The following is a 13,069-nucleotide window of genomic DNA, read 5'->3' as shown; positions in this document are numbered from 1 at the left end:
GGTAACAACAGTTAGAATTACTGTAGTCACTTTTTCTTAGATCTTAGATCTTCAGCCTCCTGATGAAGAGCCTTCATTCCTGACAACCAAGCCCAATAACACTTAGGTTGAATTTGTTGCATTTTTAATTTCATGTCGCTTCTTAACACTATCCTTAATGTGGTCTATTTGTTCATGCATGCTAAGTGAGGTGACAACACTCAGTACCTACTGTTGTGCAGACTTCTCCATTAAATGCCGGGAGGTCGACAAAAGCCATACTATAAGAGCATTGTGTTCTAGGCATCTAACTGATCCGTAACCCACCTCAAAGCAATAGCGTTCACTACCTCTTCTGATATTTCAGCATTTTGTCTAGTTTCTCGAATAGCCTCCCCTACACCATACATGGGAAAGAGGAGGGAGAAACATCTAGTGTTAGAGATCTCACAGTGTCTCTAGAGAGGATGAATGGCCGAATGTCTGATAGCAGAGACTGATGTGGCTAGAGTAACGGACCCCATGCCACACCTGGGGCAACTAGGAATAAGCTTTAGCTCCACAAACAAATTGAACATATATTTCTTGATGTTGACATATGTGAAACACCGATCAGTAGAAAGTCTTTATTCATATAGGGGCTATTCAAAGCTTATGTTCTGTATAACAGCATCACACTCACTTTGACCGACAAAGCCCCTTCAGTGGCTTGTTCTGTGGTGTTCCCAAACCATCGTCTGCTCTGATGTGTGATTAGATGAGCAACATTGGGTCTGTAATGGACAAGGGGATTGTTGTACTTTTCAAGATGGAAAAGATGCTGGTCTGTTCTGGATGTCTGTGCCCATGGTAGTACAAATTAAGGCAAGAGCTGTTTGTATTGAGGGGCACTCCTATCAAAGACAGCTTTCACGCTACATCAAAAGGCAAGTGAGTGCAGGTGCAGCAGGAAGAGAGATTAAGAGTTTGTATCTCTCAAACCACAGCATGTAGGGGTTATTCACAAAAACAGCGCAACATCCCAGCCCAAGGACTGGTTTAGTGGAGATAAGCATTTTGATAACGCACAGATTATGTGTTCAACCAAGAATCAAATGCTCAAGGTTACTGCAAAGGTAACAGGCCAGACCCTCAAAGAATCCAATAAGCAGCTGCTTACCCTGGGTGGATGTGTTAAGGATGATGGGTGCGACATTGCACAGTTATGGAGGGGCACATAAAGACGGTGGGCACTGGCTGGAGGTCCAGGCAGGAACAGTTCCGGCAGAGGGCCCTTTAGTGGGGCTGGGCATAAGTCCACGGGCTGAGAATGGTGGGCTGTCGTGTTAAGGAGGGGCACCGCATTTCCACTGGGGGGTGTGGCTCCGCGTCGTCAGTCGACACCTAACAGCTGTGTCAGTGACAGTCTAGATGTTTGTGTGTATATTCGTATTTTTAGTGCACAAGCCTAGCTAGGAAGCAACGGGGCGATGTACTTTAAGTGAAAGGGGTTGACAAACGATCTACAAGATCTTGTATATGAAGTGGGGACTGTAAAATACATTTCACGCTTAGGCAGAAGGAGATTAAGTGGTTTGTCCGGAATGACATGATGTTTGGCCAAGCGGCGAGAGTGGGCTTAGAACCTGAGTTCCCAGGTTGCAAGGTCGGCAGCTCTATCCACATGTCCTTCTGCAGGTAGGGCCCCTCCAGCAAGTGTGCACAGTGGCCTTCCTCTGATGCACTCCTATGAAGACCCAGTGCCCGAGTGGGGCGAGTGGGGACATCGGCGAGACCATCAGGCAAGGCAGCTTGGAACAGAGAGCAGAAGCTGTAGCGATGGCAGTAAGCTCTCTGGAATAGGGTGAAAGGTCATCATGATTTCAGTTGTAAGTTCAACTTAGCAGCGGGTTCTGGAGTGTTCGAGGTCAGCGTCACTATCTCACAAGGGCTTCAATTAGTTAGTGCAGGTGCTTTACTGCTATTTAACAGTGGAAGAGGGCACTCAGTCCTAAAGCCAGTAAAACCAGACCATGAAAAATGGGGGCCAAGATAAAAATGGGGTCACATATGACTTCACTGGTAACATTTATGTTGCTTCTTCAGTGCAATGGTCTACGGTCTCGATCCTAAGACTACAAGTACCCCAACGCCCCCAAGTTTTTAAAAGTATTGATACTGTCCCGCCATCCTCTTAGGCAAACACCATTAATCCAGCACAGTATTGGAAAGCCTGAGGTCGGGCAGTACTGCAAAATACCACACTGTAGTAAAGACAGTGATGCTCTGTTAAGTAGTATGAGAAGCTTAGAAACCCCAGCTACTTCACTTAAGTTCAGTTTCCCCTGGAACACCTGCCCCCGTCACTTTGCCTCCCAGGGTGGATCATCTGTGCGGTTGGGTGGTACAGCGAAGTCTTCATGTGTCGTAGTCTGCTAGCCAAGTGGTTTTTAAAGCCGTGAGGCTATAGTTACAACTGCTTAAGAAACTGACTGCGCATCATGCAGTTATTCATTGATGTTCTCCTGTTTCTTTGCATTACTAACTCATGTCAGGGTCTGATTAGTACATACTTTACTCTGACTACATTAGTTGGGAGTGAGGCATTGGTACTTCAGCCTGTTGTGTATTTGACAGTGTGAGCATGCCACATGACGGTAGGAGTCTCCTGTTTTTGTTGCTTGAAGTGTCTAAGCAAACATTTGGTAATAGCAAGAACTATTCTCGTGATTTATTAAGACCTATTGCCAACTGCACCTCATTTCTGTGTCTCAGATTGTGTAAAAAGTAACTAAGGGTATGTTCCTCTTACCCGCAGGAGGCAGACACTGATCCAGTACTCACTTCTCTGTGACTGGAGCTGCACTGATATTAAAACAATGAGTGTATCTTGAATATGACTTGAACTTATTGTTTCTTTCAGTTGTAGCAGCCAATGACCTGAAGTGGCAAACCACCGCCATGTTCCGACCGTTTGTTGAGGTCACCATGATTGGGCCCCACCAAAGTGACAAGAAAAGAAAGTTTACAACCAAGTCCAAAAGCAACAACTGGGCCCCCAAGTACAATGAAACATTTCACTTGTAAGTATGACAAAAAGCCTGCTGTGTCTCTGAACTGTTAGAACCTGTAAACTGAGATTATTAGCACACAATACTGAATGCAGTGGCACATAAACTGCATACTTCTCTGTGACTACAACCAGAAAGCAGGCCTCATTAAAGTCCACACCAGAATCAGACTGATATAGACTTCTAGCCACAGATTCCTTACCTTAGAACATTCCCCGGCATCAGACCTGGCTAGATCCTGAAAATTTTGATCAATACCCTTGTGCACCAGTAGGTTGTCATTCGTCTCTGCATAGCATCGTCCATGCTAGAAGTGACATGCGCAGTGACAAAATTAGTGCCACCCCACCATGTTGACCTGGGTTCCTTCTTTGCCCTGCCATAAACGCGGATCCGGATCAAGCTCCCCTCAGTCACTTATTGACTGAATTCTTTCTATGTTTTGTCAACAACCAGTGTGCCTTTTTGCTATTTTTTCAAGATGTCCCTGAAGAAACCCACCAGGTTCAAGCCTTTTGGATCCTGTCATCGACAGATGTCGTTGACGGCTCTCCACTTGGTGTGTCTGTGGTGGTTGGAGAGGGACTACTACTTCGCGTTGTGTGCAGAGTACTGGACCATGAAACCCAAGGCCATCTGCAAGTGGGCCATGAAACTCTTGGCCGTTTGCCATGCGACCCTTGCTCCGCTCCAGGTCCCATTTGCATGGAAGGTCTTGGGACGGCTCCTGGACTCAATCGCGTCGGTCCTCGTCGCACTGCCCAACTTCATCAGGTAGGTCCCATAATAAAAACTTTTTAAGATGTCGAAGCACTCTTTAACTTCCCCCGGTCGCTTCCATTCTCCAGATAATGTGAGAGAACAAGGCCACAAATTCAGACATTGCTCTCACATGTTTCCTCTGCAGCAGTTGTCAGAAACTAGATAAGCTTTGTACTTCCTTGAATTCCCTGGAGCCAGAGTGACTCCCGCCCAACTCCAGTAGTTTTATGAGGCCATGAGCCTTAGTTTTGGCCAGCTGAACCCCTCTGGAGCCCCTTTGGGTCCCATGGTCCTCAGCAACAGTCAACCCCGAAGGATCTGTTGGTGGATTCAGATCAGCCTCGGTCGTGGATACGTAACCTTCTCCTGGAACCGTTCCATTGGTGCCGTTCCCAGAGCTGCTGACACCCATCGGCGGTACCGATCCCATCATGATTCCCAACTCTAATACAGACCCGGACCAGCGTCACACAACGTCTGTTCCGGTGCTGACCAGGCCAGCACTTCCTGAATTGGATATGGAACCCTATTTCTCTCAAGGGCCCACTGAGCAACACGAATGGTGGAGGATCTGAGGATCCCTATACCTACAGTGACCCCCCCCCCCCCCAGCAGAGCCCATGCCCGATTGTCTGGACACCTCACCAGATACCGGACTTCTCTTTCCTCCGACGGTTGCTGTGGAGCATGGGGCCTCTTTTGTGATGGTGGGCCACATGTCGGCTTAGGTTCTGGACCTAGATTCATAGATCTAGGCCTTATAACAGCCAAGAGACAGGCCACCCGTAGATGAAAGAATAAACAACACCCCCCCCCCCCCTGCCTTCCCCGACCCGATGCCTGGAAAAGATCACTTCGGGTGTTGGCCCAGGCAGAAAGGGTAGCATTACACAAAGAAGTCATATAATGGGGCTGAGAAAATATCCTATTGTGCAACAATGGGACACTATGCTGGTAGAGTTATAACATACTGTACAAACGGGGGACGGGGTATCCTTGGACAGGGACTGAGGTCAGGATTAGAGTTAACTGCACCCAGGTTCCACCACTGCAGGCGAGTTATACGTGGATAATGCGACGTTGCAGTGGGCTCACGGGGTGCGGGCGAAAGTGCCAGTAAATATAGCCTATAAGACTCAGTCGTTTGGGAAGTGAAGCCAGAATGAGAGGGGTATTGTTAACTGTGGTGGGTGGGGGCTCAGATAGGCAACGTGGTTGCATTATTGTTTTGAATTGTTGTATACAACAGTCTCTGCATTGCAGTTCTCCAAGCAGCGGGTAATGATGACTAAATGGATATCGCCCAAAGAGCGGACTCAAACTTGTAGCTAAATGTTAGACTTAAATGCATGATCTATGTCACTGACACGCTTTCCTCCTCCGCATAGTACCATGTAAGAAACACGTGTATAATGTTACAGGAATGAGAACTGCCATATGTTGGCATTGTTAAGTATTGATATATCCTTTGCATATTGTAACTCATAAGAAAATTATAACATTCAAATAAAGAGATATAAAAAAATTTAGCTTTCTGCTCAGCATAATAAACACTGCCCTTTTTAATCAGCAGAGTCGCAGCGTGTTTCATTGGAGGCATGCTTGCTGCAGGGGAAAGCTGTTACCGCCCCTCGAATCGCATTCCCCTTGGCTTTGAAACTGAACATTATCCAGCACCTCAAAGGAAGTGGCCTTAGTGCTGTCACTAAGTTGAAAGCCTGATTGATATGAGGGCCATAATATTTTGATTGGATTATATGCTCCCAAATTCTTCTTCGTATCTAGTTGGGACACAGAAAGAGTTTTGTTCCGCAGGAGTCATTTCCTGATAGAGTTGCTAGTTGGCAGAGTAAATGGGACTGCGCCTGTCCTTGTTTAGCCAGACTATGGCAGCAGTGTTCACCATCAGGACATGCCTTGGAGGAATTACTTCTTGAGGTCAGCAAACATGTCTCTGGACTCAGGGTGCTTGATGTGGAGCTTCCTACCTTGGGAAGTCCAAATGCAGGATGCACCCAAATACATCTCAATCAACAGGAGAAGTCCCATCCTATTGTAAGTATAGTCTTGACAACCGTAGTGAATATTTCCTGGCTTCTTTGTTACACGCCAAAGATCATATTAAAATGACACACCCGCTGCCAACGCTACTCTTGCTGTTGAACTTCATCGGGTTATACGCAGTACAGCAAGATCCCATTAGTGTCAAAGAGCAAAACCAGTCTTTCAGTATTTCCTCTTCCCTCAAAAAATGTTTTTCAAGATTAAATTGTCTAAGCACCGAAGTCATGCATAGTTTTGTTCAAACAGTTTCACGTGCTCTAAAAGCAATACAGAGGGCAGAATTTACCCATGACCCATCCCACAATCCACAAAGCAATGGTAAAGAAGAGTATGGTTATGGACACCCGAATCCGCGTCCTACACCATGCGTCATAACCGGCGGCCTAGAAATCCCAATTTGCAGAGAGAGAGTGGCACATCAGAGACTTGCTAGAGCTGGGCACGTTGACTTGGTCATGATAAGCTGGTTTTCTTCATAAAGATACAGATGAAGTTGAGAGCGCACTGCTGTCGTGATCAGAATATTAAAGTGCGCCTCTTGGAGATCCATGCCGGTCTGCATAGCTCGACTCAACCGCTTGGGTAAAGGTTTCGATCATGGCCATAGTTGCTCATTGGGACTGGCAGTAGACTGTAGTCCTATAAACATCTGCTTGGTTCGGTATTTGGAGGTGGGAGACCCTTCCATTTAGCTTCAGTTTGACACCCTCTGGATTAAAGTGATGACTAGGGTAGTGGCTTATCTACACCGCAGGGGGAGGTCGCGTTTATATGTTGTTCCCTTTTAGACACTTGGCATCTATAGGCCGCATCCTCTTCCCGAGGGCCTGCCCATATTGTCATGGTTTGCTAACATCTTTGCACGTTGAGATTTTATATCTTTGTACCACAGACTTGGTGTTGTTCATAGGCAGCACCCCCAAATCATTGGTTTGGCACATAAACTTGGGAGAGGGAATTGGACCCTCTATAGGTAATGTATGTTTTTGTGCAGTTTACATGTCCCATCAGGAAGGGACTTTGCACGCTATGGTTTTACTTGTCACTAATATCCTCATACGTAGGCTCAGTTAAGAGCCCTACGAAAAATGTAGTTTCATTGGCTTCTCAGGATGTACAGAAATGAATCTTGGGAGATTCTGCATAATGCACTCTCCGTCTTGTTTGGCATCTGCTCAGATGAACTGCGTCAGAGAACCATCCGACATGAGGGGCCTGGATACCGTCTTTTCTCAGGTCATTGTGGTGAGGGATGTTTACTTGGTAGAACAGGGCACTCCTCTGGGGAGCAGTCTTTCCACAGGCCTTTGAGATGCTCGTGAGAATCTTAGAGAATCATTACCCCATCAGTCTTCTCGGGGACCCCTAGCTATGAGCAGCATTCTCCCCTATGTAAAGGACCTGCTGATGCAGGTAAGTTCCTACCAAAAACACAACGAGTAAGTACATCCAGAAGAGGCCTAGTGTGTATCCCTTATGATTCCAAGCCCAGGACCTGGCTGTCGATCATTGCAGCGCGCGCGGTCTTGCAGGTCACCTGCTGGGAAAGGACAGTGCCCGAAGAACACTGAGCAGCTTAAAGGCTGCACTTCATCAGCCATCAGTTTCATTCATTCGGGATGCTAGACAGACTTTTTTGCTTTCAGGATAAAAAGCATGTTCACTGTTCTGCTCAAGGAAATTCCTCTCCTGGGGTCTCGAGAGATGCTACTCGCATTTACATGTACACACGTGAGGCCCCGGCCTGTGAGATTCTGCAGGTTCTTGATTTTGCCTTCTCCTTACATAAGGAGAGATTGATGGGTACAGCTGTCTCAGCCTTCCACAGACATCTTCGTTTTACATATTGCTCTAGGTGTCTTGTTGCTGAATGTTCTTCTGAATAATTTTCTTCCCACATCATTATTTCTGCAAGATCAAATAAATCCAAATCTGTCCCTTTCATGAGCCTCCTTTCGAGCTCATGCTTTCCTGCCGCTTCAGGTTGCTCCGTTTTGAAAATAAAATCGGGTTCCTATAATTTGAGTCCTTATGGTGGACGAGCTTAAGATCTTTGTGCTGAAACTCCATTGCTCACACTTTTAATTGATAAGGTTTGACTTAGTGATCTAAAGTTTCATCTCTTTCCAAAAATGTTTTTGACCGATGCTTTTCCCTGCCAAATAGTTTTTAATGCATTAGGGCACATCTGAGTCTAAATAATTAAGTGCTATCCCACTCACTTGGCGTGGCTTTGCACTTATTAGCATGGTCGACTTTCAGTTTATGGTTTAAGTTGTATCCGCTCACTACGCGCTGGACATGTCGAGCATCGATGGGATCCATGGGACTCCTCTTTCTGTGTACGTACAATTGAAGGATCTAAGATGCGTTGAGGTGATGGGGAGCCCAGTAACAGTGACACATATTTGTATACGCTAAAGAGGCACCTGTGCTTTGACTATGCTTTTTTATCTTCCATAAATATCAATGCGAGATCAGTGGGTGTGTGGTGGCGAGCCAGCCACTGATAAATGATGTAGAGTCATCTACCCCTTCGGGCTCACAGCGATGCTGCATTCTTCCCCTTCTTGGTTCCCAGTGTCTCTGGGGCGTAAAGTATGGCTTCAGTATGGTGTTCAGCTTGCCTGATAGGGATAACTCAGTTATCCTTCTTCAGCTGATGGAAGGGGAAGTGAGACTTTAAATCCACTGCTGTGAAGGATCATTGTTCTGCCCTCTGCTGGTCTTCCAGTGCTCTGCAGGCACAGGCTTCAAGTGAGGTAGGGATTGATTGTGCAGAAGAATTGTAAAGTGATCCATATTCACGTAATGTGTTTCTTTTTCAATAAATGAGTTATCGTGGTTTCACTTCTCTCATGGCTGTCTGCTCTGATTTCAGCATCCTGGGCAATGAAGATGGGCCGGATTGCTACGAGCTGCAGGTCTGCGTGAAGGACTACTGCTTCGCCCGCGAGGACCGGGTGCTGGGCATCGCAGTGATGCAGCTGAGAGATATAGAAGATAAAGGAAGCTGTGCCTGCTGGTGCCCGCTGGGGCGGAGGATTCACATGGACGAGACGGGGCTCACGGTCCTCCGGATCCTCTCCCAGAGGACCAACGACGAGGTGGCCAGGGAGTTTGTCAAACTCAAGTCAGAGGTCCGCTCCACCGAAGAAGGGACCTGATGGCTCTCTATTTATTCCTCCTTACTCCTTCCCAGTTCCCTCTCCAATAATGTATGCCTTGTGCCAATATGTGCAACTGTTCAACATTTATTTTCTATGAGTAATTATGAACGATTCAATTTGTTTCTTTGCGCGAGTTCAATTGGAGCACGTTTTTGTACAGCAAATGATGCAGATGACCAATCTATATGTGAATTATTTATTTTTAGCAACAACTGCATTATAGCTATATCAGAATATTAACTATAAACTTTTTATTTGATATGTAAAAGACCTTGCTCTGATTTCTGTACATAAATAATTTTTATAACCTAGCCTAATCTTTGTACTTGGGGTTCGCAGCTCTTTAGTGTGGTTGGAATGAAGCACTGTGATTTTATCCTTAGAAGCTGATGGCTTTTGAAGAAAAGTGAGAATAAAATAAAAACTTCTATTGTATTGGTGAGGAATTTGTAAGTTGTTTTGGGATTCTTGCAGTTCATGCCCTCGTTTTAGGCAGACAAGCTTATATATAGTAAGTACAGTCAAAATATAAATTCCCAAAAGCTACCCAGTAAGATCCCTGTTGTAATTTTAGTGATGGCCTTGATACAGAGAAGATTTAGTGTAGTATTATCAATTTTGCAGCCATGATACCTGTTTTCACGCCTAGTGTGCTTGAATTGACCTAATCTGCGAACATGATTAAACCTCACATGCGCTCTCACTCTATATATATCCCTAACAGAAAATGTGTGAGAAATGTAACTCAGTCTATCATGCCAACTCTGTGCATAACCAACTTAAATGGACATCAGTCTCCTGCTCAAAATTCTACACACTGTGCGTACTGTGTAACATGGCTTGTACCATAATAGATCTTTGAGTCTTCACCTAAGAACTTATCGTAAACAACTTGCACTTACAAAATTGTCAAAATACTAGAAAAGAAAACTAGATGTATAGCCCTTTTTTGAAGCCCCTAACCTCATTTTTCCGAAATAGTCTGCTGCTGGCACGGCAGTGACCATGTGGATTCACTTTTAATTTCATAAGCCGTGTGCACATGTAGGGCTAGCTCGGCCTTTGCTGCTCATCCCTATATGCAGACACCTGAACCCTAACTTGCCAGAGCCGATTGTTGTTAATGGGGAGTGTTGAGAGGTTAGGTCTATAAAGCAGGTATGTTATCTGTTGGCTCATGGACAGTTACTCCGAAAAGGGTCTATAGGGACTATTGTTTCATTGTTAAATTATTGTTTTTGTCTTGTAAACTTTGTATTTTAACTTAAAATCCCTAGAACTGTTTGGTCTCCCTCTGTGCTATTTTCGGTACCTGATTCAAGCTATTGTGGAAGTCTTTGTGACAATTCCAGGTGGTCCCCGTGAGACCGCAACCACCACACCTCAGCCCCACCGACCGACAGTAACGCATCCGCGCCACAACCCCAGAGTGTTTAACTCCTCCTTCTACAGGATCCAGATCACAGCCTCAGTGTGTTTATCTCTCAGTTCTACAGGATACAGATTACAGCCTCAGAGGGTGCAACTCTCTCTTCTACAGGATACAGATCACTGTGCTGCTACTGCTTTTTGTGTGGGAAGAGTGATTGTCCTGTGTGCAGACATTTGTGCCATTTACTTTCAACTGATGTCATTACTGGAAATATTTATTTGCACTATGGTAAAGAGGAGGACATATAATTTTGTGTGGAGAAATGACTTGCTGTAACCTTAGAAAGAGGACTTGAATGGAGTAAGCCCCTGGATCGTTCAGAAATTGTGGCAGCCATGTTGAAGTGAAAAATTTCATTTCACTGAAATGGGAGTTTTCCTGTGATCATGAATTACTCTTGAAAGAGATGTTTTTCAGTTGAGTGCCCGAGACACGTAGATTAAAAAAAAGGATGCATTATCTGTGTCTTTTACCCAGTGACATCACTTATTAATACGATCTCTGAATAATATTTTGTATGGAAACATACTTCCTTTCATTGGTAGTAACATGGTTACCGCAGACGGTGATTACATTCAGGAAATCCGGGAAGTATATGTTGGTCATTTTACTTCCAGGATGCATAGATATTTTTGTTATCACTATAAAACAATCTGCTAATAGTTAGCTAATGGTGTCCTTTGGGTCCTAGACACTATGTGGCACTAGTGACTGTGTTCAACCATAAATAAGTTTTGCTGTTATTAATGCAAGACACCATAAATGAAGTGGTTGTAAGTGATTTTGAGGCCTGCAACTGAGGTGTGCTGGTGCGACTATCGCTGTGTGCATTTAATGCTAGACCTCTCTCCATCTCCAGTCTGATCGTGTCTTCACACTCTTCGAACCAGTGGTCATTGTGTGTTTAGGGAAAAATAGAGACAGTTATTTGGCTTTACGGACTTCATAAAATACACAGCTTATATATAAACTTTTTTCATGAGACAATCTGGTGCAGGTATTCTGTAGCTTAAAGTTGCTGAGCATCAAGGGTTATTACGGCACCTTGTCGACTGTTTTCGAACATTGTGATACCTCAGACTTGCAAACTCTTCTCATCTCTCAGGATCTTGTACTGTCCTGAGCATCATATTTGGTGGTTGCAGATGTTCAACTATGTATGCACATTTGTTCTTCTTGTCCTCACCCTGAATGAGACGCAGAGTATTTCCAGGCCCAGTTGTAGACCAGGCACTCCACTTTCCAGTCAGGCTGTTTCCTGACTCATCAATTCTTTTTGCTCCATGTTCTCGCTATCACTTTTTCCTGAGATTTCTTTTCCTTCCATGAACACACCACCAATTCCGTACTCACAGATATTTTGCTGTCTTAGCTGTCATGGTGTCATTTGTCAGATTACAGTGATTGCAACAAACTGGGGCAGCCCTGTAATCCAAACCTGGGGCTAATAAACAATATGAACGCTACAATGGTTCAGATTCCAATTTTAAAGGAAAAACAATTGTGACTTCAAATCATTCATTTAAAGAATCCCACTTAAAAGTAATAAAATAATACAGTACCCTCGAACAAATATCCCCTAAAAATGTTTCATTAATAAAGGAGCCAAATATATATTAATACTAAAGGTGCTCACAGGGTTACACAAACATATATCACTAACAAAGGACAAACAATGGTTTAATCAAAAATTATGGCAAAGAAGGAACATTATGTACAACAGGTTTGTAGGATCACAGAAACAATAGACACTTAATGCTGCCTCTTATTTTTTTGCCAAGGAAGGCGTCAACGGCGTTTCGACCTTATTGATTTGACAGGTCATCAATTGTTCAAGCAAAACTAATTCAATCCCAAACATCAAATCGGTGCAAATCCTGCTCTACAATCAATTCAAAGTATAATTTCCACAAATCCAAGAAAGGTTTAACGTGGCTTGAGGACTTCCACAGTCTTAAATTGCGTGAAGCTTCCCGAATCCAATGGGTATATATAATTTAATTTACTTTATCACAGTCCGCTCCTCTCGTCCATGCATTCCGAAATACGTAATTTGAATTGCATTGATCGTAGTGCAGGATTTTCACATATTTGACGTTTGGGATTGAATTAGTTTTGCTTGAACAAATGATGGTTGCTCTCTACATGTTATGTCCTAATGATGACCTGTCAAATCAGAAAGGTTGAAACGTCGTTGATGCCTTCCTAGGCAAAAAATAGGATGAAGTGCTGTTGTTTTTCCTTTAAATTGGGAACCTGACCCTTTTTAGCGTTCAAATTATTAATCACATTACAGCATGAATCTTCTTCCAGCTTTAAGTCACGTATGACATTGTTATGTGGCACTTTATTATTATTATTAAAGGATTTGTAATGCGCATGGCTTCCACAGCAACGAGGCGTCCCAGCGCTGAACATTACCTCTGAACCCTCTCTTTTCTTTCAGTTTCGTGTAACCTTCAGGTTTCTCATTTTAGGAAGATGCTTTTCATTACATACGACCTAACCAGGTTGATATTTAGGTCCACTTTATTCCACCTATGCAAAAAATGATCCACACCTCTTTTAGTTTTTGCCCTGGTTATAAACTCTTTCACTGCCCTTTCATAATT

The 13,069-nt window shown here is 44.2% G+C and overlaps 1 protein-coding gene across 5 annotated transcripts in view; it reads left to right on the top strand.

The window, feature by feature from the left end:
- Positions 1-9,571, top strand: part of UNC13B (unc-13 homolog B) — a 2,660,654-nt gene extending 2,651,083 nt beyond the window's left edge. For all 5 annotated transcript variants that reach the window (XM_085628130.1, XM_085628129.1, XM_085628128.1 and 2 more), the window contains 2 exons: positions 2,882-3,041; positions 8,737-9,571. In XM_085628130.1, the coding sequence (XP_085484256.1) occupies positions 2,882-3,041; positions 8,737-9,022 (446 nt within the window). In that variant the 3' untranslated portion in view covers positions 9,023-9,571. The remainder of the gene's footprint in view (positions 1-2,881; positions 3,042-8,736) is intronic.
- Positions 9,572-13,069: the final 3,498 nt, after the last annotated feature.

The sequence above is a fragment of the Triturus cristatus genome, chromosome 2_1 (assembly GCF_964204655.1).
Source record: "Triturus cristatus chromosome 2_1, aTriCri1.1, whole genome shotgun sequence".
Lineage (NCBI taxonomy): Eukaryota > Metazoa > Chordata > Amphibia > Caudata > Salamandridae > Triturus > Triturus cristatus.
Note: the sequence above shows the minus strand (reverse complement) of the source record. Positions and strands in the feature narration are given on the sequence as shown.